At 46.7% G+C, this 20,594-nt stretch overlaps 1 protein-coding gene across 3 annotated transcripts in view; it reads left to right on the forward strand.

Moving 5' to 3' along the window:
- Window positions 1-585: 585 nt before the first annotated feature.
- Window positions 586-20,594, forward strand: part of casd1 (CAS1 domain sialic acid O acetyltransferase 1) — a 125,722-nt gene continuing 105,713 nt past the window's right edge. Inside the window, exon 1 of one of the 3 annotated variants that reach the window (XM_085988298.1) lies at window positions 586-1,077. In XM_085988298.1, coding sequence (XP_085844424.1) covers window positions 945-1,077 — 133 coding nt within the window. In that variant the 5' untranslated portion in view covers window positions 586-944. Of the gene's footprint in view, window positions 1,078-1,130; window positions 1,584-20,594 lie in introns of those variants that run through there. The other 2 variants (XM_085988295.1, XM_085988297.1) reach the window with 2 other exon arrangements.

Raw genomic sequence — 20,594 nt, forward strand, 5'->3', positions numbered from 1 at the left:
CTCACTGCAAGCTCCTGGCGGTTCATTCGGGGGGGTGGCGGGGCTCGGGAGGGGAGGGGGAGCGGAGAGGGTTACCCCGGCAATCGGCCTCGCCAGCCGCAATCGGCCGCTCAGCCCAGGCCCGGAGATCGGGAGGCGGAGAGGGGAAGAGGGTTACCAAGGCAACCGGGGCTCGGGAGGGGAGGGGGAGCAGAGAGGGTTACCGCGGCAACCGGGCTCGCCAGCCGCAATCGGCCGCTCAGGCCCAGGCCCGGAGATCGGGAGGCGGAGAGGGGAGGAGGGTTACCAAGGCAATCGGGGCTCAGGAGGGGAGGGGGAGCGGAGAGGGTTACCCCGGCAACCGGGCTCGCCAGCCGCAATCGGCCGCTCAGGCCCGGAGATCGGGAGGCGGAGAGGGGAGGAGGGTTACCAAGGCAACCGGGCCCGGCCAGCCGCAATCGGCCGTCTCAGGCCCCCCTTCCCCCCCCTCTCCCTTCCCCTCTCCTTCCCCCCCCTCCCCTCTCCCTCCCCCCTTCCTCCTCCCCCTCCTACCGCTCATTAGCGTTGAGTGACGTGATGGTTGACCAATCCTACAGTTCAGTGACCTGATGGTTGACCAATCCGCCGTCTGTAAATGGTGGAACAGGCTCGAGGGGCTGAATGGCCTACTCCTGCTCCTATCTTCAATGTTTCTATGTTTGAACCCCAACCTAGCCCCGCCCCTCTGCTGCAGCCTCCTCTCGCCCCCCATCTGCTGCAGTGTGGCCCCGCCTTCTCTTTCTCACCCCTCCCCTCTGCTGCAGGCTGGCCCCGCCTCCTCCCTCTAGCCCCTCCTATCCTGCAGCCTGGCCACGCCTCCTCCCTCTAGCCCCGCCCATCCTGCAGCCTGGCCCCGCCTCCATGTTGCTCTTGTTGCAGGTGCTCTCAGAGATCGGTTCTTACTCGGTTGTCATGGAGGAGCAAAGATGGCGGCGCAGGCCTACGCGATGGGCAGACGGGAGATTAATCAACACTTCAACATCAGGAACGCCAAGCTGCTCGCAATCGGCTTCGTGCTCGTCTTAACCGCCGGCCACGGAATCCACAGGAGCTATGGAGGTAAAGCAATGGAAGGAGGCGGAGGGGAGTCCGCGGGGAGACAGACTCCGCGTCGGGGGAAGGGCGCCGCGCCAGTGACATTAACAGCCAGCCGGGAGAAGCCAGGCCGGGGCCGGTCCTGGGGGAAGCGGAGAGCGGGACCGGTTCTGGGGGAAGCGGGGCTGGGCCGCACCGGGCGGTGATTTTCTCTCTGTTGAAGCCGGCGGTTGTGAGAGCCGAGCTGCGAGCAGTGAGGAGGCTTCGTGGGTCTCGGAACAGTGTCGGTACTTCAACGCGGGGCCGGGCAGCGGCGCTCGGGCTGTGAAATGCCAGCCGTGTTTTGCGTGGCTGCCACCTTCGTGTTTCATTAACTGGAGACGAGGTGCTGCCTCCCCGAGCCTTTGTTTGGTGTTCGGAACAGAAAACGCAAAGAGCGAGAATTACAACCGCCAATATAACACCCAAGGTAAACAGGGGCTGCGGAGTCAAGTTATCCCCTTCCAGTGTTTGCCGTACTGCGCTGAAAGGTAAAAACACGCGCTGGTCATTTGTTGTTTTTGGCAAAGCTATTTAATGTACACAAAATGTTTTGAACTTAATTTATCCAGAGAAATGTTATTTGTAATGTTTACTGTCTTATTTATTTTGTACTGTTCGGTTGTAAATTGTCCATTCGGCAACATGGTATAGCTCTTAATTAAATGTGCAAATGTCCAAAGTTGAAAAATGTATAAAAGATGAGACAAATCAAGAAGTACTGATTAAGGAACCTCCCAAGCTTGGATTTAAAAGTCTGAAGACCATGCGAGCAGGAAAAGACTGATTCCACTCTTGCCCATCTTCTTATTGTGGCCAGAGCATTCCTAGCAATGGTTTCTCTTGCCCCTGCGCCAATACCTATCAAGTCCCCCAAGGATCCACCATTTCTCCCTCCTTTTTCGTCATCTACAGGCTGACCTTAGCAACATCATCCACAGAAATGGGGTCAGCTTCGACACTCAGCCCTATCTCCACCACATTTCAACTCCTCCGCAGTATCGCTATGCTTTCAGACTGCTTGTGCAACATCTAGTCTTGGATAAGTTGTAACTTCTTGCAATTAATCACTGGGAAAACTAAAACCATCATCTTCACCATCTACCACAAACTGTTTCCTTGCCATTGACTATTCCCCTCCTGACCACTGTCTTAGGCTGAACCAGACTGTTCATCTATCTCTGCATCCTATTCGCCCTGAGCTGAGTTTTCAACCCCATTTCTTGGTGAAAACCGCCATAACAATACCTGTAACACAGTGCAGTTGACTGGTTTCTGCTGCTCTTGCATTTGGTATGCTGGTGCAGTAAGGCCTGGGACCATGAGACTTCGTGAAGTTGCAAGATTAATTTATAAGGATAATAACTTTTGTGGTAGAGTGTTAGTAATTCAGTCTCCAGGTTTAGATTTACACAGACCATGAAAGTAAAACTTTAGTCTGACATCATTGGAACCCCCTGATTAGACTCGCATTTTGTAACCATCTAGCATCCTCTATATAATGTGTAGTGAAGTCCTGTCAATCCGCTCTGCTGAATAACCTGATCATGCTACTCAAAAGTTATACTATATAACTGATTATTGCAGTTGAATGAAATTTGCACTTTCTGTAGAAAAAACAATCACTAATATTACTTACCACAAGTATTCAGATTGAATACTTCTTAATAGAATTATGTAGCCCAGAAGCAGGCCCAACTGGTGTTTATGCTCCACACGAGTCTAAATATATGTTTAATGTTCTGTGCACGAAGTGACCAATGTTATTGATTCCCAAGAGCAATGTTGTGTTCTTTTGAATGATGTGTGTATGGCAGTAATGGTAATTTGGTATGTTTGTGTGAGAAGTAGTCACTTCGGGCATTGTGGAAATAAGTATATCCATAGAGTAATTTTCCATACTTCAAGATCATGTGTCCCTTTTGTGCTCTTACAGCACTTTTATATTGTGCGATCCAAGCTGTTTCTTTCAGGGTTTCCACAATGTGAATCTTACGCAGCCAGCTGTATGCCAAATGGAAAACTGACGACTTGCTCAGATTTAAGCTGCATGAGACCTGTGCTTTGGTAACCCAGTGGCAATAACACAGTATAAATGTGCTTTTATGGTACATTCTTCATTTATATACAGGATGAACATGGGTTGTGCATCACTCCAACCAGTGATCATAATCTCTCCCAGTTCCTTTTTTCTTATTTAAACATAAGTACGTTTGTTTAATACTGCAAGGAGTTTTGCAGTTCTAAAATTCAGAATCAAATTTGGCCAAGGGAACTCCCCAGCTACTCTTGGTGCCACGGAAACCTGTACATCCACTGGAATAGGCGGACTTGGTTTAACATCTCATCCAAAAGGCAGCTCCTCCGACAGTGCCGTACTACTCTGACAGTGCCGTACTACCACTGCGTTGTCGGCCTAGTGTGCTCAAATTCTGGAGTGGGGCTTAAACAACCTTCTCACTAAGGGGCGAGAGTTGTCTGAACACAGGGACTGTTAGCGCTGTGTGTGTCTGAGTCACGGGGACCGTTAGTGCTGTGCATTGTCTGAACCATGTGGGCCATTAGCGTTGTGGGGGCCGTGTGCTCTGTATGTTGTCTGAACCATGGGGACCATTGGCGTTGTGCGTTATCTGAACTCCGAGGGGTTATGCCTGCAGTGTCACTATACATTGGTAACTATCTTTGCATTGACGAGCAGAGCTTGAAGGCAGAATTGCCTTCCTTCAGCATGACTGCGACTGACTGGATTAAATTATACATTCCAGGCAGAATGCTGGGTTACTGGTGTCCAATTATACCTCCACTTCCTTGCGTTGTCTGTACACTAGAGGACACGATATTGCCCATAGACGCATCCTTTAAAATAATTATCTCTTGGAAGTACCCTGCTGAATGATAGCAGTGTAAGTATAGAATTTCCATTGTATCTGATTTGAATACCTAACCAGGATTAAGGATGCTTTATGAACAAGGTATTTGAGAAATGTTTGCTCAAATTAGAATTGGTGAAGCCTCTTTTCAATAGAATTGTACAAATGAATGGAACAGACATGTTAGTTAAGCAGATGAATTCAAGGCAAAGGTCATTCTTGTGGGGTGGTGTTACAGCAATGAAGGATGCAGAAATAAAAACAAATTGCAAATGCTGATAACGTGAAATAATAAGACTGTGCTAGAAATATACAGCAGGGCTATCAGCATTATGTAAAGAGAAAGGCTAGATTAACATTTTGAGTGCAGATTGTCCACGAATTGTGACAAAAAATTCTATATCTGAAACATTTAATCTATTTTGTTCTTCTAATGACAGACCTGACATGCATTTCTTGTGAAATATGCAAGTTCAATTACTTAATCTGGTATTTCTAGTATCGCCTGTATTGTGAATCAGTTCTGAGTTGGGTTGCTAGGATGCTATTCAGCGTTCCCTCTAGGCTGTGCATGTGCGTGACTGCGCAATAATCTGCAAGGCCCCGCGCAGGCCGCTCACGGGCTTTTACATTGGAAATACCGCGCATGTGCAGAAATTTAAGGGGACCATGCATTGAAAAAAAATAGGCCGAGCAGAACAAAGAGCAGCTTACAGGGAACGTTGTTGCTATTTATATGCTGTGGCAGCTGTAAGCGACAGCCTGGCTGGCTTTTGGATGCACCTCATGGTTGGTCTGGGGAGACAAGTTTGTGGAGAAAAAGTGAAGATTTTATGCACTCGTATCATTGTGTTTTTGAGATTATGGGCAGTCAGTACAATTTCCAAGTTGTATCCTATTGTGGATAAGTTCTCCAAGAACTATCACAGGCAGATTTTCTTGTTGTTTTATTGTAGTGATCTTAATTCATTAGTTATGTGGCAAGGGTAATCTTGTATAGGCCTGTTCGAGCTGCTTCAATGGCTGAACTAGGGCATCCCACTGCAAAAGCAACTTGCATTTATATAGCGCCTTTAATGTAGTAAAACGTCCCACGGCGCTTCATAGGAGCGTTGTCAAACAAATTTTGACAATGAGTAACGTAAGGAGATATTAAAACAGAGTTAGGTTTAAGAAGCGTCTTAAAGGAGGAGAGAGAGGCAGAGAGGTTTAGGGAGGGAAGCCTAGAGCCTAGGGACCAGGTAGCTGAAAGCACAGCTGCCAATGGTGGAGCGGTGAAAATTGTGAATGTGCAAGAGGCCAGAATTGAAGGAGCACAGAGCTCTCGGAGGGTTGTAGGGCTGGTGGAGGTTAAAGCGATAGGGAGGGGCGAGACCATGGAGGGATTTGAAAACATGGATGAGAATTTTAAAAATGAGATGTTGCCGGACCTGGAGCCAATGTAGGTCAGCGAGCACTAGGGCAATGAGTGAACTGGAGTTGGCACTTGTTAGGATACGGGCAGCAGAATTTTGGATGAGCTCAAGTTTATGGAGGCTGGCCAGGAGAGCATTGGAATAGTCAAGTCTAGAAGTAACAAAGGCATGGATGAGGGTTTCAGCAGCAGATGAGCTGAGGCAGGGGTGGAGACGGGCAATATTACAGTGGTGGAAGTAGGCAGTCTTGGTGATGCCGCGGATACGTGGTTAGAAGCTCATCTCCGGGTCAAATATGACACCAAGGTTGCGAAAGGTCTGGTTCAGCCTCAGACAGTTGCCAGGGAGTGAGATGGAGTTGGTGACTAGGGAATAGTGTTTGTGGCGGTCTTCCCAATATTAGGGGGAATAGTTGGAGGAAATTTGTGCTCATCCAGTACTGGATGTGGACAAGCAGTCTCAAATTAGAGACCATGTAGGGGGTCGAGAGGTGTTGGTGAGGTAGACCTGGGTGTCGTCAGCTGACAGTGTTTTCAGATGAAGTTGCCGAGGGGTAGCATGTAGCTGAGAAATAGGAGGGGCCAAGGATAGATCCTTGGGGGATTGATAGTTAAAACACATTATGGACTGGTTGCAGCTCTAATCTGACAACGCTAGTTAGATAATTTGTCTGCAAAGTAGCTCGAAAGGCTGGTTTTTCAGTTAATCTGAGGCCTTGTTTCTAAATATTGCTCATAGCTCCAAAATGGCCAATAGGACCCAGAGACTTAAAGATAAGTGGTGTTTATAACTGATTTTCTGAAGGGAGTAAAGTGTTAAAATAGAATAGATGGTATATATTCGAAATATAGGAAAATGTTTTTTTTTAAATGGGATGAGCTGAAGTTTTTTTTAATCAAAAGTTGTTAAACTGTCTGGGAACGCCTCAATTTTAAAATTCTCATCCTTGTTTTCAATCCCTCCATGGCTGTGCCCCTCCCTATCTCCTCCAGCTCCACATCCCTCTGAGATATTGGCGATCCTCCAATTCTGACCTCTTGTGCATCCCCGATTTTATTTGCTCCACCATTGGTGGCCATGCCTTCAGCTGCCTAGGCCCTAAGCTCTTAAATTCCCTCCCTAAACCTCTCTACCTCTCGTCCTTTAAGACTCTCCTTAAACCCTAACTCTTTGACAAAGCTTTTGGTCATTTGTCTTAATATCTTGTTATGTGGCTCGGCGTCAAGTTTATTTTATAATACTCCTATGAAGCGCCTTGGGACATTTTACTACGTTAAAGGCACTAAATAAATGCAAGTTGTTAGCTTTAAGGTATGATTAATATATTAATAGCTATTCCTGATATTTAGCTGTAATAATATTTGTGGCGTGTGAGCTCAATTTTTGGAAAAAGTCTGCTCAATCGGGAATTTCCCTGCACTGCTGGTGATCTACGGATTAATTGTGTGAATTGTAATATGAATGCTGCTTTGCATGGTTATGTTAAAGTTTAGAGACACATTTCAGTATACGTGTATGTAATTCAGAACTGGTTCTATATTTACCATTTAAAGGTGCTGTTTAAGAATGACTCAGAACTAAGGCACCAGAATTTCGGGAAAAACAGCAGCAGCTAAAAATGTACTTTATCCAAACAGGTGTTCAAGAAGTTTGTAAAAAGCATGCTCGGGAAACTTCCTGCATGTAAGGGCACAGCAGAGTTAACATGCATTGGCTTTGGAATGTAGTTAGTGGTACATCTGGCCCAGTCACTCATTTGTATTTGATAGCAAAATACTGCAGATGCTGGAAATCCAAAATAACAACAGAAAATGCTGGAAAAACTCAGCAGGCCAGGCAACATCCGTGGAGAGAAAATAGAGTCAACATTTCGGGTGAACCCTTTGTCAAGACTAAAGAAGCACAGGAAATGAAATAGATTAAGAGGCCAGGCTGGGAGAGAACAAAAGAGAAGTGAAGAGACATTAAGAGGTATTCAAAACGAGACGAGATGGTGATAGGATTAGTGGAGACAAAAGACGGCTCTAGATTAGGTGTGAAATGCACTGGCAGAATGGGAGACAGCTGCCATGTGGGAGAGAAAAAAAGAAAGGGGTGGGGGGAAGGGCCAAAACAAAGGTGTGGATAAAAAATATAAGTAAAAATATAATAGGGGCCGAGGTTATGATCTGAAATTGTTGAACTCGATATTGAGTCCGTAAGGCTGTAAAGTGCCTAATCGGAAGATGAGGTGCTGTTCCTCGAGTTTACGGTGAGCTTCCGTGGAAGAATGCAAGAGGCCGAGGACGGTGAGGTCCGAGTGGGAATGGGGCTGTGAATTAAAATGACAGGCAACCGGAAGCTCGGGGGTCACCCTTACGGACTGAACGGAGGTGTTCCGCAAAGCGGTCACCCAAGCTGCGTTTGGTCTCCCCAATGTAGAGGAGACCACATCGTGAGCAGCGAATACAGTATACTAGATTGCAAGAAGTACAAGTAAATCACTGTTTCACCTGGAAGGGGTGTTTGGGGACCTGGACAGTGGGAAGGGGGGAGGTATAGGGGCAGGTGTTACATCTCCTGTGCTTGCACGGGAAGGTGCCAGGCAAAGGGGTAGGGGTGCTGGGGGTGATGAGGATTTACTCATTTGTATTCACTGGTCTGGTAATAAATATATTACTTGTGATCCAGAAAATCTGTGATATTTTTGAGAAACTTAAAAAATGATGTCCCTTATACCCGTCCAGGTCATTAATATATATCAAAAAGAGCAGTGGTCCTAATACGGAGATTGTGAACAATGGGAGGGCAGAAAGGAGGACTTTGGAGTAATTACTTGTTCGTGATTTTGCAACCTTTGGAATTGTGTTTTTATGACTGAAGCTTTGTACATCAGTTTTAATTGAATATTACGCAGTCCAATTTCTTTCTATGCTAGAGACAGTTCTTAATGGAAATGTGGGGGTAGACATTGGCCCCCATTGTGCCCATTTTACAGGCATAATATGGGGGGCAAAAAGTACCAATTTTACAGGGCTATGTCCTGCACCCCAAGAATGCCTGAAATATGTCCGACCCCATATTGAGCCATGCAAGTTTTCAGGTGTCCCCGGCAGCCATTTAAAAGATATGTTAGGCCCCTCATTAACATATGCAAAGTGCCTACCGCCTGTTTTAGGACTTCTGTTAAAATAGGCTGCCCTTCCTGCTCCGCTCAGGTTTTCTAATCATGCATGCATCAAAAAGGTAAGTAACAACAAAACATTTTTTAACAGCTTGATTTGGTGCAGGAGTGTTCCTCCTGGTGCCACAGCACTCCTGAGGGCAGCTGCCGGACTCCCTCAGGTTGTCCTGCCCTCTTCCCCCGGAAGTTACTTGAGGGCTGCTGGCAGTGATGCCGGTGGCCCAAAATGGATCCCTTGGAAATAGGCAAGCTTTTTTGGGGGCGTGACAGGTGCCGGCAGCTCATCTAAAGTATTCAGTTAGCCTGAGGCCCAATTTATGGTGTGTGCATGTTGTTTAAATGCTGTTGACAGGCCGAAAACAGCCCATAAGCAATCTCGATCCGTTGGACTCTGTTCAAACTGCTTGGAAGGTGGAGGAAATAATGAAAGACAAGTAAAAGTTTTCTTAGTCCTGGCAATCTTTTGGCATTTGCAGAAAAATGACTGTAGTTTTTATTTATTCAAATTAAGTTTTTGATGGTGTTTTGCTGTTATTTAATAACCATCTTATTGTAGGGAGATGTAATGGGAAATTAGAGGAAGAGTTGTCCTGGGTGCTTCTTGTGCACTTCTTGTGCACTTCTTGGCAACTAGCTACTAAATGCACTTGAAGGCCTAGGAACAAGTTGCGCTCAAATACTGTCAGTCACTGGCTCCTGACATGGGTTTTGTGCAGCTGGCTGCAACCCAAAAGTAAACTTGATGGAATTCGCTAAGGCCAGTAGCCAAGCAAGTTTACTTTGGAGTTGTAGTCAGTTTTGTGAGGCATGTGAATCAGGAAAACAGGAAAAAGTGCCACTAGCATGGTTTTTGGAACAATATAAAAGCAGCCATGAGTAAGGGCAGGATGAGAAAATACTTAAATGGAGCGACACCTTAAAACCAAAGATATTTGCAACCTGTAAAGAAGAAAAACATTGCATTTATATAATGTCTTTCATAACCCCTCTCCACAGCCAATAAAGTACTTTTGTAGTATAGTCACTGTTGTAGGAAAATGTGGCAGCTAATTAGCACACAGCCCGCTTCCACAAACAGCAATGGGATAAATGACCAGATACAGGAAACTCTTTTTTTAATCCAGCACCGATGGGACCGGCGTGGTGCCGGTTGATCAAAAAGTCTGGATTACAGAGAGGTATACTTACTAAGGTACGAGAGCCCCGTACACGGCCACAGATCCAGGCGTCCCTGTTGCATGGCAGCAGGTGCAGGAACCCTGGTTACACAGCCACAGATCCAGGAACCCCGGTTACACAGCCACAGATCCAGGAACCCCGGTTACACAGCCACAGATCCAGGAACCCCGGTTACACGGCCACTAATATGAAGTAAAACTTACCTGAACCTACTCCTGAATTTAGCCGGTTAAGAGAGATTTCCGGTTATTTAGGTGCCGTTAAAAAAGAGTTTCCTGTAATCCGTTTTAATGATGGTTGATGGATAAGAGTAACTGTTGGCAAGGACATGAGAAGTACCCTGCTCCTCTTTGAATAGAGCTGTAGGATCTTTTACGTTCACCTGAGAGGGCAGGCAGGTATTTGGTATAACATCTCATCTGGAAGACAGCACATTTGGCAATGCAGCATTCCCTCGCTGCTGACTCATTGTTGCCACAGCTTGAGAGCCCAACATCCAATGTGTGTTTTTTTTTGTTGATCTTGTGTATTTAGATCAATGTAGCATCAAAAGGGAGTAAAAATCAGACTTGAAGGTTCTGGCAAGAAATGTGTTTAATTATGTTTGTAACATTATAGTGTTGGAAAGAGAGGATGTTCTCGAGGGGACAAGGACAGAATCCATTTGGTTAGAGTTGAGGAGCAAAAAGGGTATGATCACGCTATTGGGGGTATTCTATAGGCCTCCAAATAGTGAGAGGGGTGTAGAAGAGCAAATCTGCAGGGAAATCGCAAAGATATGCAAGAGCTTTAGAGTGGTATTGGGGGACTTTAATTATCCAAATATCAATTGAGATAATGCTAGGGTAAAAGGAAAGGAGGGGGAGGAATTTCTGAAATGTGTTCAGGAGAAGTTTCTTGACCAGTATGTTCTTGGCCCAACTAGGAAGGAGGCATTGCTGGATCTGGTGCTGGGGAATGAGGTGGGCCAGGTCGACCAAGTGTCTGTGGGAGAACACTTTGGTACGAGTGATCATCGTATCATAAAATTTAGATTAGCAACAGAGAGGAGCAAGGAACAACCTAGAGTGGAACTTCTAAACTAGAATAGGGCTAACTTCAATGGGATGCGAAAGGATCTAACCAGGGTAAACTGGAACCAAAGACTAACAGGAAAAACTATAATAGTACAATGGGTGATCTTTAAGGAGGAGATGTTCCAAGTACAGGCTAGGTACATTCCAACAAGAGGGAAGGTAAGGGAACCAAAGCAAGGGCTCCTTGGCTGACGAGGGAGATAGAGAAGATGATGAAACAAAAAAAGAGGGTGTATGATGCATGTCGGGTGAATTCTTCAAGGGAGAACCAGACCAAATACAGTAAGTTGAGAGGGGATGTGAAGATGAAAATAAGATTGGCAAAGAGAGAATATGAGAGTAGAATGGCGGCTAACATAAAAGGGAACCCAAAAATCTTCTACCGGCATGTAAACAGTAAGTGGATAGTAAGAGGCGGGGTGGGGCCTATTAAAGACAAAGAAGGTGGTATATGCTTGGAGGCGCAGGGCAAGGCTAGAATACTGAATGAGTACTTTGTATCGGTGTTTACTAAGGAGGTGAATACTGACAAAATATTGGTAGAAGTGGAAAAGGTAGAAGCAATGGAAGGGGTGAAAATTGATAGACAGGATGTACTAGAAAGGCTGGGTATGCTTAGAATGGACAAGTCGCCTGGTCCAGATGGCTTTCGTCCTAGGTTGCCAAGGGAATTAGGGGAGGAGATAGAGGAAGGGCTTGCCATAATTTTCTAATCTTCCCTAGATGCAGGGGAGGTGCCTGAGGATTGGAAAGTGGCAAATGTGACACCCTTGTTCAAGAAAGGGTGTAAGGACAATCCTAGTAACTACAGGCCGGTCAGTTTAACATCAGTGGTGGGTAAAGTTTTAGAAACAATAATCAAGGAAAAAATTAACGGGCACTTGGAGAGGTTTAAGCTCATTAAGGAGAGCCAACATGTTTGACTCATTGAATTTTTTGATGAAGTAACAGAGAGGATTGATGAAGGGAATGCAGTGGATGTTGGCTACATGGATTTTTAGAAGGCGTTTGACAAAGCACCACATAGAAGGCTGGTTAACAAAATTGAGGCTCATGGAATAGGTGGGTCAGTGGCAGCTTGGATAAGGAATTGGCTTAAGGACAGAAAACAGTGAGTTGTGGTAAATGGCAGTTTTTCAGACTGGAGGATGGTAGACAGTGGTGTTCCCCAAGGGTCAGTGCTGGGGCCACTGCTTTTTTTGATATATATAAATGACCTGGATATTGGAATACAGTAGAATTTCTAAATTTGCTGATGACCTCAAACTTGGGGGTGTGGCAAACAGTGAGGATGATACCAATTGACTGGAACAGGACATAGAAAGGCTAGCAGAATGGGCAAACAAGTGGCAGATGGAATTTAATACAGAGAAGTGTGATGTGATGCATTTTGGCAGAAGGAACAGGGAGAGGCAATGTACACTTACTGGTACAGTTTTAGAGAGTGTGCAGGGACAGAGGGACCTGGGAGTTAATGTGCATAGGTCCCTGAAGGTGGCAGGACATATTGAGTGGTTAGCAACGCATATGGGATCTTGGGCTTCACAAATAGAGGTATTGAGCACAAAAGTAGAGAGGTTATGCTGAACCTTTATAAAGCACTGATTAGGCCACAACTGGAGTATTGCATCCAGTTCTGGTCACCACACTTTAGGAAGGATGTGAAGGCTCTTGAGAGGGTGCAGAGGAGATTTACCAGAATGGTTCCGGGGATGGGGGATCTTAGCTACAAGGACAGGCTGGCGAAGCTGGATGTGTTTTCATTAGAGCAAAGGAGGTTGAGGGGTGATTTGATAGAGGTGTACAAGATTATGACGGGTTTGGATAGGCTAGATGGCGAAAGTTGATGGTACAAGGACTAGGGGACACAGATTTAAGGTTCTGGGCAAGAGATACAGGGGGGATGTGAGGAAAAACATTTTTACGCAGCGAGTGGTGATGACCTGGAACTCGCTGCCAGCGGAAGTGGTGGAAACGGAGACACTCAATGTTTTCAAGGGGAGACTGAATAGGCACTTGGGGGAAATAAACTTGCAGGGCCGGATCCGGAGTTAGAGCGGGGGAATGGGACTGACTGGATTGCTCTACAGAGAGCTGGCACGGACTCGATGGGCCGAATGCCCTCTTTCTGTGCCGTATGACTCTATGATTATTACATAATAGCAACATTGGAAACCAAACTAGTCTTTTGTTTGGAAATTGGAGCAGTTTTGTGGCTGCTGTATTGGAGTTTATTTTAGTGTCAGTATCTTATGTTACTCTGCAGGAACATCTGGGCTAGTTAGTAGTTAATGGAAGCTTGTGCTGTAAAGTTTCAGAATCATGGTGAATTTGCAGATGGGGCCTTACACTATTAGTCAAAATGACCTGCAGTGATTATCTTCCAAGAGATGATTAATGGATGTAGAAACCAATAAGTTTAGAATTTAGTGTCCAATGTCTTTCATTCAGTGTTCAAATTTTTCTAGTGTACTGGAGGACACCTATTTAAAAAAACACCTCCGTGTCGCTGCCCACAAACTCCTTACAGTAGTAGTGCTACTGATTTACTAAAGTTTTGTTGAGAGCCATTTTCATGAAGGCTGCACTACAGAGCAGTTGGACCTGGGTTTTTGCCAATGAATTCCTACAAAGTATGGCCCTGACTTCAATCATTCCACTGGGCAGTTGCCAAGGTGAGGCCAGCCACTGTCTCCTAGCAAGAGGGAAAAAATATTTAGGACCTATAGTCCTAACTCTATTTTTATAGGATAACTGTGTCTTCTAATGGCATTTTGTTGCTTTATTGTTGAAGAGCAAGAAATAAAGAGTAGAGAACAACAAGTAACTGACACAATGTGAATGAATAAATGGCCGAGGAGGTGTGAAACATGCACGTTTGAGGGGCACAGGCAAAGTAGAGATGAATCTTGAGTGGCTTCTGAACCCTAGTATCATAAGTTCCTTAACTGGTCAGTAAGTAAGATGTTTAATTTGCTTAGTGCTACCATCCAGATCCCCTGGTTATATGGATTTACAGACACATTTTCTTGCAATTAATCCAGAATACTGCTTTCATGTCTACAAGCATGTAATATGAAGTAAATCGTGTCCTATATGCATAAAAATTTAGCAATTTCTAAGGGTGGGAAGGACTTGCTGCTAACGCCCTGTATGTTTGCAAAAATCAGGGCTGACCGGTTTGAACACATTCCCCCTTTCCATGCACCATAATTAGGTTGGGCAGATTTTGTTGAGTCAATTCACCCCAAATGCTAGATCTTTGTATTCATTGACTTTGTGTGAAGATGAGTTTCAAAGGCTTCAGTTTTTTTGATGTCAATAAGAGCAAGAAATTGGCTGACGGCAAACGGGTAGCAATATCAAGGGTGGAGAGGAAAAGTAGCAGTACAGAGTGGAGTTACCCTTTTTAAAAGTTACAGTCCTGAGTTTTTCTTGCTATTCCCATAACTTGGTCTTGTGACACACATACATTTTGTGACCCTCCTATGTACCATTTCTAGGGCTTGGTGCTTTTCTTGTGTCTTGGTGCCCAGAACTGGACACAGTGCTCAAGGTGTGACCTGATGTGAGCACTGCAATGTTTTAGCACGCTGGCATCAGACTTTTACTGCATTAGTAGACTTGGCACTATAGCGCCGCATATCATGTGAACACCATCACCTTCGTTTCCCTCCAGGTCATATGCCATCTTGACTTGGACAAAAAGGACATTTTGTTGCCGTTCATTGCTGGGTCAAACTCCTGGAATTCCCTACCTAACCCCACGTTGGGGCACAGTCACCTTAAAGGTTTGAGGGCAACTAGGAATAGACAACAACAACATGCATTTATGTAGCGCCTTTAATGTCGTAAAATGTCCCAAGGCGCTTCACAGGATCGATATCAAACAAAGTTTGACACCGAGCTAGATAAGGCGATATTAGGGCAGCTTGAACAAAGAGGTAGGTTTTAAGGAGCATCTTAAAGGAGGAAAGAGAGGCTGAGAGGTTTAGGGAGGGAATTCCAGAGCTTAGGGCCTCGGCAGCTGAAGGCACGGCTGCCAATAGTGGAGTGATTAAAATCGGGGATGTGCAAGAGGCCAGAATTGGAGGAGCGCAGATATGAAGGTTTTAGGGCTGTAGGAGGTTATAGAGATTGGGAGGGGTGAGGCCATGGAGGGATTTGAAAACAAGAATGAGAATTTTAAAATCGAGGGTGTTGCTTAACCGGGTGCCAATGTAGGTCGGTGAGCATTGGGGTGATAAGTGAATGGGACTTGCTGAGAGTTTGATTACGGGCGGCAGAGTTTTGCGTGAGCCTAAGTTTATGGAGGGTAGAAGATGGGAGGCCAGCCAGGAGTGCATTGGAATAGTCAAGTCTAGAGGTAACAAAGGCATAAATGAGGGTTTCAGCAGCAGATGAACTGAGGCAGGGGCGGTGTTACAGGGTGAAATACGACAACAGGGTTGTAAACGGTCTGGTTCAACCTCAGACATTTGCCAGGGAGAGGGATGGAGTCAGTAGCCAGGGAAAGGAGCTTGTGGCGGGGTCTAAAGACAATGGCTTCAGTTAGCCCGATATTTAGTTGGAGGAAATTTCTGCTCATCCAGTACTCCAGTCATCTGGATGGTTTAAACTAATTTGGCAGGGAGATGGGCACCAGGGTGTGGCATTAGAAAGGAGAAACAAGGTGCAAAAAGGATTGGGAGAGACAGATAGCACTAGAGTAAGAAATATTAGGTGGGGTTAGATCAAGAGAGATTACAAGAAAGTCTAAGATAGGTTTACAGTGCTTGTGTGTAAATGCATGAAATGTGGTAAATAAGTTTGGTGAGCTGCAGGCGCAAATAGCCCCATGGAAATATGATGTTGTGGTGGTAACTGAGACCTGGCTTAAAAAAGAGCAGGATTGGGTTTTAAATATTCCTGGATATAAGGTGTTCAGAGAAGATAGGGAAGGAAAGAAAGGAGGTGGGGCGGCAGTATTGGTTAAGGAGAATGTTAGTGCTGGAGAGAGAGGATGTCCTGGAGGGGTCAAGGACAGAATCTATTTGATTAGAGTTAAGAAATAAGAGGTGCTATTACACTACTAGGTGTATTCTATAGGCCACCAAGTAGTAGGAAAGATAGAGAGGAGCAAATTTGCAGGGAAATTACAGAGAAGTGCACGAACTATAGAGTAGTAATAATGGGGGACTTCAATTATCCTAATATAGACTGGGATAGTAATCGTGTGAAGGTCAGCGAGGGGGAAGAATTTCTGAAGTGTTCAGGAGAACTTTCTTGATCAGTGTGTTTCTGGCCCAACGAGGAAGGTGGCTAGTGGAAGCCCTAGAGGAGTATAGAAAGTGCAAGGCGGTACTTAAAAAAAGAAATTAGGAGAACGAAGAGGGGGCATGAAAAAACACTGGTGGGCAAAATAAAGGAAAATCCCAAGGTGTTTTTATAAGTATATTAAGGGCAAGAGGATAACCAGGGAAAGAGTAGGGCCCATGAGGGATCAAAGTGGCAATCTGTGTGTAGAGCTGGAAGATGTAGGTGTGGTTTTAAATGAATATTTTGCATCTGTGATCACTAAGGAGAAGGACGATGTAGGCATAGAAATCCGGCAGGGGGATTGTGATATACTTGAACAAATTAGTATTGAGAGTGAGGAGGTACGAGTGGTTTTAGCGGGCTTAAAAGTGGATAAATCCCCAGGCCCTGACGGGATGTATCCCAGGCTGCTGTGTGAGGCAAGGGAGGAGATTGCAGGGGCTCTGACACAAATTTTCAGAACCTCTCTGGCCACAGGGGAGGTGCCAGAGGACTGGAGGACAGCTAACGTAGTACCATTGTTCAAGAAGACTAGTAGGGATAAACCAGGGAATTACAGGCCAGTGAGCCTAACATCAGTGGTCGGGAAATTATTGGGAAAAATTCTGAGGGACAGAATTAGTCTCTACTTGGAGAGGTAGGGATTAATCAGGGATAGTCAGCATGGCTTTATCAGGGGGTGATCATGTCTGACCAATTTAATTGAATTTTTCGAGGGGGTGACTAGGTGTGTGGATGAGGGTAGTGCAGTTGATGTAGTCTACATGGACTTCAGTAAGGCTTTTGACAAAGTCCCATGGCACGTAGCATGCCCCTTATCTTTGTTCTTGCCCTTTTAATCTGACTGCTTTCTGTGTGAAAAGTAGCTGCATTTTCAATAACTCTTGTCTTGCAAGAGTTATTGAAAGATTGAAAGGCCTTCTTCTAGCAGACTTTCAAGGTCCAGCCATAATTCACTGCACTGTTGCTACCAAGCTCTCTCTCAAGCTTATGATTTCTATTTTGTATGCTAAGCTAACTTTTAATTTCCATCAACCTCTCTGCCCTTTACCCATGTTTCAACATGGCCCATGTTCCAATAGTAATATGGTGCAGTTCTTCACATGGGCTCAACAGAATGCTCAAGCAAAAGGACAAGGGAGCAGCAGAGTTGGGTAAAAAGTTCTTTATTGCAAGTATCTCAATCCTGAGAGTCTTAGGATGCAGTTTATGCAGCTTATTTTTTTTCCTCCCTGAAGTATTAAGATTAGACATAAAATGTTCTTGGGCGATTAAGAACATATTAAGTGAGTCTGGTGTTACACACTAAACTAGTAAGTGTAAATCAGGTATCAAGGCCTAAACTAATTCCACAGTAAATCGAAATGAGACTACCTCCCTTGTGGCATCTCTTGGGCTCTGATTCAAACTCCATTTGCACTTTAACTGCAGTATCATTGCGAAGGGTAACCAAGGAGTCCACGCTGCCAGAGTCCGACTTCAGTTTATACCCACAGATGAACAGCATTGTAATGCTTTTTCCATCTATCCAGCGATCCTGCATTTGCTGTGAATTCTGAACTTCCATTCAGTGTCTTGTTGAGTTCTTGCTTTCTCCTGTAGAACAGAGCCACGAATGGTCCCTGATGTTGGACAGGTATCTACAGCTTCATGATCAGTACATTCTTTATTGCAACATTCCTCTATATTTTCTGCAGTTCAGTTCCAGTCTGATGTAGTAGCCTCTGAAACATGTTACTGATTTCTCTTATGATTTGCCTCTTCTTTGCGCTTTATAAGTGCCCCCAACCTCACCTCAAACAATACCTTTCTTGTGCTCTTGTCGCCCTTGCCGGACGCATTAAGGGTTGCAGATTCCCTTGTTGAAGGACATTAGTGAACCAGTTGAGTTTTAATGACAATTTGCCAGTTATCATGGTCAAATTGTTCCTCCGGTGCCAGACCACAAATTATATCGGGTTTATTGAATTCAATTTCGCAATTAGTTGAGGTGAACTCTCAATCTTCAGTCTGCTAGTTCAGTACCATAACCGTTACATTACTGTGCCCTTAAATTTAGGACGAATAACAGGAAGTTCATATACTGATCAGTACATCAAATGGGCACCTGGATAGAATAGCAGAGGTGCAAACACGGGAATTATTTAGGAAACTGGCGTACCGATCACAGAACGGACACAATCCGCTTTCCGGTCCGTAGACTATAAATCAGGCGTCGTGCCTTTAAGAAGGATCACACCTTTAAGAAACTCGATCTGCAACATAGTTAAGCCCAGAGCGGGGGAGGAGCAGTCGAAGCTGTGCACTGACGAAAGAGAGTTGTATTTTGTGTAGTCTCTGACTCCTTTTTGTGTTCAGCATGCAGCCTCAACAATTAAACCTTTTCTGTTGAACCTCTCCGAGTTCAGTATTTTTTGCTAGGACTACATTGGTGACCCCGACGCTCAGGACGACTCCTAAGCGTAACCATGGCTGACACAAACGCAGTTTCTGTGAAGCTGCCGGAGTTCTGGGAGAACCTGGCCACCGCCTGGTTCCTTCAAGCTGAATCGCAATTCCGACTCCGCGGCATCACCACCGACGCAACGATGTACGACTACCTCCTCGCTCCCTGGGCAGCTCCACAATCACAAAAGTCTGGACAACACTACAAAACCCTCCGGAGGAAGGCAAGTACGCACATCTCAAGGCCGCGCTCATTAAAAAATTCACAGCCTCACAATTCGTGCGCAACTGCCACCTCCTCGACCTCCCGGGCCTCGGTGACTCCACGCCGTCAGACTTACTCTCACACATGCTTGCTCTGACCGACGAGAAACCGCCCGGCTCCCTCTTCCGCACGCTTTTTATCCGCCAACTACCTCCCAGCATCCACCCGGCGATCGTGGCGTCCAACCTCACGGACCTTGAGGCCCTGGCCGACGAAGCCGATAAGCTCCTGTCCGCCAGCTCCAACCATGCCGTCACCCCCCACCTGGCGGACTATGCTCAACTGGCAGCGGAGCAACGCACCGACCCCGATCTGCTCTCCGCGCCCACAACCCTCCCAAGGCTGCGGCCCGTCCGCCGTCAGTCAAATGCGACACCTCCTTGGCGCAACCCCCCCCCCCCCCCGTAGTCCTGGCGAAAACGGGTGTTCGACATCGTCCACGGCCTCTCACACCCCGGCACCCGCGCATCCATTAGACTGGTGGCCAACCGATTCGTCTGGCGCGGCCTGCGCAAAGATGTGCGCGTCTGGTCCAGATCCTGCATAGCTTGCCAGCGTGCCAAAATCCACCAACACGTCAAAGCCCCACTCGAGGAGTTCACCGTGCCAGAAAGAAGGTTCGACCACGTCCACATCGACCTCGTCGGCCCCCTGCCGCCATCACAAGGTCACACGCACCTGCTGACAATCGTGGACCGTACCACCCGCTGGCCCGAGGCCATTCCACTGACGTCCACCACCACCGCCGACATCGCGAGGGCGTTCATCGGTACCTGGGTCGCTTGGTTCGGCGTCCCCTCCGACATGACGTCGGATAGAGGCCCGCAGTTCACCTCTGATCTGTGGGCTGCCATCGCCCGAAACCTCGGGGTGGCCGTTCACCGCATCACGGCTTACCACCCCCAAGCCAATGGACTGTGCGAGAGATTCCACAGGTCCATGAAGGCGTCCCTCCGCGCCAGCCTCGAGGACGAGGCTTGGATCGACCGCCTCCCGTGGGTGCTACTCGGCCTACGCTCCGTGGTCAAGGAAGACCTGCAAGCCTCGGCGGCGGAACTCGTGTACGGCCAGCCGCTGCACGTACCCAGAGAGTTCCTGCCCACCGCCATGACCCCCTGGTCGGCTGACCAGCAACGCCGCGCTTTCGCCAACCGAGCACAACAGTTCGCTCCGGTACCCACGGGCCGGCACGGCGAACCAGCAACCCGCGTACCACCTAGCCTGCACATGGCCAAATTTGTTTTCGTGCGCCATGACGCCCACTGAGGACCTCTACGGCCCCCATACGATGGACCCTACACGGTACTCCAGACGGGGATCAAGTTCTTCCCCCTCGAAGTGGGCGGCAGAACTGACAAGGTGTCGGTCGACCGGCTCAAGCTGGTGCACCTAGAGCCCGACGAATCCGTTCAAGTGGGCCAACCCCCACCGCGGGGCAGACCGCCTAAGAACCCGACTCGTCCGACCGCCCCGCTCCCGACACCAACCGCCAAGAGCCGTTCCGGCCGTGCCATCAAGCTGCCACGCCGGTTCGTACACTCCCTACTAGCGGATTCTGGGGGGAGTTGTGTGGCGTACCGATCACAGAACGGACACGATCCGCTTTCCGGTCTGTAGACTATAAATCAGGCGTCATGCCTTTAAGAAGGATCACCCCTTTTAAGAAACTCGATCTGCAACATAGTTAAGCCCAGAGCGGGGGAGGAGCAGTCGAAGCTGTGCACTGATGAAAGAGAGTTGTATTTTGTGTAGTCAGTTCAGTTCAGTTCAGTTCAAATGCTTTATTGGCAT

Source organism: Somniosus microcephalus, chromosome 5 (genome assembly GCF_052327205.1).
Source record: "Somniosus microcephalus isolate GS21.2 chromosome 5, FLI_Smic_1.0, whole genome shotgun sequence".
NCBI lineage: Eukaryota > Metazoa > Chordata > Chondrichthyes > Squaliformes > Somniosidae > Somniosus > Somniosus microcephalus.